This window comes from Haliotis rubra, unplaced genomic scaffold, assembly GCF_003918875.1.
Source record: "Haliotis rubra isolate DU_JTF1 unplaced genomic scaffold, ASM391887v1 Scf33, whole genome shotgun sequence".
Taxonomy (NCBI): domain Eukaryota; kingdom Metazoa; phylum Mollusca; class Gastropoda; order Lepetellida; family Haliotidae; genus Haliotis; species Haliotis rubra.
The window spans coordinates 2701163-2705354 of record NW_025767002.1 but is presented as its reverse complement, the minus strand read 5'-3'; the positions used below and the strand labels follow the sequence as shown (position 1 = coordinate 2705354).

The following is a 4192-nucleotide window of genomic DNA, read 5'->3' as shown; positions in this document are numbered from 1 at the left end:
TTCTATCATCGACATCTGTACTTGAAATGAAGAACGTAAGAGATGTGTAAGGACATGGTTTCAAACCGTTGATGGGAATCTGACAAGCGATTGTAGGCTTGCTTGAACATCTTTAACTACAAAGAGATTTAAAGTTGGAGTACGTCGAGCTGTGCTGAGCGAGAGCTGTGGGCGTGACAATGGCAGGGGACATCCCTCAGTGTTGGGACAAGTGTATGGCACACCGCAAGCCCGTGTGCCTACTCAGCCTCGACGGACAGCTCATTGGATGGCTCTAGCTGACAAACTGTTTTATGTAGAATAGTGTCTAAAGATATTTTGATCTGTAGTGTGACGCGCGATGGTAATGTCTCATATATTATTTACCGTCGACGGAGGGCTGTAAGACAAGCTGCGTCTCCCGCGTTGTGAACATCCAGTGTTTGTGAAGGAAGCTTATGTTGGCCTTTGTTTGCTTCATGTACTAACACAGTTGCTTCATCTCATAGTGAAGTATATTCATCAAGAGGAGGTGGATATATGGACATTTAATTTCAAAGGTGAGGCACGAGTTGTGAAGTCTGGCAGGAGGTACGCTTAAGAGCTGTGGCAGCCCGGAGCTTCATTGAAGACTGGACTGATACGGTTAGATAATATTCTCCTGTTGACAGGGGATACTGAAGATACAGATAGAAAGATAAAGAAGATGAGCTACAACTTCAGAGACCTTGAACGCACAGGAGAGATGACACCAATTGGACAGAAAGTGTTGAACATTACTCTGGAATCGGAGATGCTTTCAAGCAGGTTCAGAATTAATATTAGTGACGATGTTCAATCGGTTATTAACAGGAATCTGTCAGAAGCGGAGACACCTCCATGTACCCCCTTAACCCCGTTGAGTGCTTGTGGGAGTGAGGGGGACGTCTTCACTTTCAGTCCACTTTCTGAATCGGATGAACAATTATCTGGGTGTACGCCACACAAAACGAAGCTGTTTGACCACAAGTGTCCAAGAGCTCCAAGAAAACGACAGTCAGGTTCAGACGCAGCCATCAGCATCGATGAACGACGACGTCGACGGCAAGCGGCTAACGCACGCGAGAGGAGGAGGATGGAAGGTTTGAACGTTGCCTTCGATCGTCTCCGGGCGGTCATCCCCGCCAGCAGTGACGACAGTCAACTGTCCAAATACGACACCCTGCAGATGGCACAGACCTACATTCAAACTCTCTCAGATCTTTTGACCAAGGTTGAAAACTGAACACTGTGCCACCCTGCAAGGGTATATACCCGAAACCAACTCTAAACCAGACAGGTGCTCATATTGTGAAGCTTTTTTTACTTCCAAAGTATGAAAGAGTTTGAGGATTTGTAGACTCCTTTGGTGCGTGAAATAGAGACTTGCATTTTTTTGGTCTCTGGTGACTATTCATAGACGCTTTTGAGAGACGGACAAAACAATTTAAACTGCCATTCAGCAATATGATCCAGCAGAATAAGAAGATGATATAATACGCTATGGTACGCCATGCTTTGTGTTTGTCTTCAGCGACTGAAGGAGGTGCAGTGAGGTGACACAGACATCTGTCGTCATCCTCATCTTCATCTGAAGAAGAGCGTGCCGGATATCAAAAGTAGGTATGAACTGGCGCGTGCTTAGTGGAGAACGCTGCTCGTGGCTTGGTGATGGACGTCCGCGAGAAGACTACATCATGCATGACTGCAGTTACATCTACAACTTCTTACACGGCGAACAGGCGTTGCAACGCTTACAACTGGTCTTTCTGTGCGTTGGATGTGAATGGAGTACTAAGCCTTTGTGAGAGATGTAGCGACAGGTCCTTTGAAATGGGATTGAATTGCATCATTGACTTGAAATCGTAGCCAATTTACCATCCTAGATTCGGCGATAAAGTCGAAGGCGGCAGTGATTTTATGAATGTCAGGCTTGGAAGTTAAAACTCGTTGACCCTTCTTTGTGGTTTTGACATGACAATTACACTTATATTTCTATGTTCATATGTTCTTATCAAATCCAGCCATCTCAACACACCGGGGAAGTGTTTTGATAACATACTGTCACGCTGTGACAGGCTGTACCTGTTAATTCAGTGTGACAGCGATGATCTGCTGTCGTCCCATCTTCAACCCACCTTTACAGAACCCTGTACAGAAAACCGGTAGGGAAACATTATCTGCGTGCATCTTAAGCACACGTACAGTGGTAATTATGATTTGACGTGACAACTGTTAACCCCAGACCTACACATCAAACAGCTATAATAGATTGTGATTGGTTCGTCACGGATGCTCTGTTTGACTTCGAGTGTCACTCAGGCGCGTGACAGGCTGTCGGTCACGTGATGTCACGTGGCACTAACTATGAACACTGCCGGCGCAACGTCTGCCCACGCATACAGGTGTGATATGGCATGTTTTTCGTCTTTGCTTGTTTACTTTGAAGTGGTATCCGGCTCCTTATTCTTCGTATGTAAACTGGAAACCACAAAATATTTCATAAACACATATTAGAATAATTCAACTGAATGTAAAGACAGACTTATAATATACCAGGCCAATGGATTTTCCTAACGGTATTCATGACAATACTTTATGTCTCAATGATACATTTTATATGAGTAATGATACACACTGTCTGATTATTGAAAATCGTATGTGGACTCGCTATCCATATTGCTCAATATTATATTTTTTACTCATGATTTTATGGAGGTTTATATATTGTTATTAATAAACTATTTTATATAATTATATACTTTGTGTTTTTTTACTTTGAACCACGTTAGTCTGAGCGATTACTTTTTGTGGACGTTCATGCGTTTAAAGGGGCGTTGTATGTTCAGCTGTCTGGTTGATATTTAAACCGAGCGGTTTTGTGGAATCACGAGGATTCACGTGCACGAGAATTCACTGTTTCAAATATTCTTTCGTTTTTCCAAGATGGATTCTCTTTTAAAAAAATTGCGAGTTGCTATATAATTGCTTATTTAACAGTACCACAAAATCTGTCTACGAAACGGAGTATTACACAGTGTCAAGGTCTTGTGTAGCGGACAATGATAGAATATCTACACTCGGATCTCGGGATTCATAAGCCCTCCTTAGGTGCTTCCTAGAAGAGTATGATCGCGGGTTCGAATCTCTCATTACATTTCTAGGTTTATCAGCTCCATGAACCTCCCAGTGCGTTAGGGTGGTGTACGTCCAATTGCAAGATCTGCATCAAGCAGTGATAAAACTGAAATACTGTTAAAAGCGGCTTTTTAGTGGCCAGCATGTGTTAGTTACTTGGTTGTATGACGTCCTACACCGAAGTCATGGGACGTTGCTCGCTGGTTTGTCCGTCCCAGGCCGTCGTCAAGGCTGGAATTTTACTGACTGCAATGTTACTCACTTACCCATTCACTCACACACCCGTTCACGCACGCACGCACGCACGCATACACTCACTCACTCACTATTGAACCACATTCATGTGTTTCAGTGGATATAGTGACATTTCATATGTGCGCAGTTTTCCTTAGGCAATTCTGGTAGATCTCGTCAATGAAAAAGAGCAACGAAAAAGGACAGGAAAAACACATAGGTTTTACGTTTTCATTGAAAAAGAGGACACACATTGTCAGAGAAACTGTTACTTTTCTTCTATTTTTTGGCGTACCTTGTGATTTTGTTTATTGCAATTATTTTTACAAGTGTTTCACTGAATGTTCAGAAGTTTTCCAGAATATTAAATATTAAATTTATTTGTGACGTTTTGAACTATAAAAATAGTATTGAATGAAAACTGTTTCAAATCATCATTTTGTGTCTAGAACTAACACATCACATTTACAAGCGTACACCTGTATGTGTGATTCGGGACACTTGTACATGGGTCTTCGCTACCTTCTTCCCCTTCTTCTTCTTCTCTCTCTCTCTCTCTCTCTCTCTCTCTCTCTCTCTCTCTCTCTCTCTCTCGAACTTCCACTCTCTCCTCTACCTCCTGTCTCATTTCACACTTTCGCCTCCATCTATCTATCTACTTCTGCTATCTACCACTCCGCTCTCTCTCCTTTACCTCCTTTTTCAAACTTCCACCCTCTCTTTTAACTACCGCTGTCTCTCTTCGATTATTCCTCCCTCTCCCTCTCAAACTTTCGTCGCTCTCTCCTTTACTTCCTATCTCTCAACCCTCTCTTTCAAACTT

General features: G+C 42.7%; 1 protein-coding gene across 1 annotated transcript; it reads left to right on the top strand.

Moving 5' to 3' along the window:
* Positions 1 to 385: 385 nt before the first annotated feature.
* LOC124284116 (neurogenin-3-like) lies at positions 386 to 2754 on the top strand. The gene has a single exon (XM_046720175.1). The coding sequence runs from the start codon at positions 686 to 688 to the stop codon at positions 1241 to 1243; it is 558 nt and encodes a 185-aa protein (XP_046576131.1). The 5' UTR covers positions 386 to 685; the 3' UTR covers positions 1244 to 2754.
* The last annotated feature ends 1438 nt before the right edge of the window (positions 2755 to 4192 follow it).

What these genes read in the sequence shown, in the direction of transcription:
- LOC124284116 (XM_046720175.1), top strand. Translation starts at nt 686, where the DNA reads ATGAGCTACAACTTCAGAGACCTTGAACGCACAGGAGAGATGACACCA.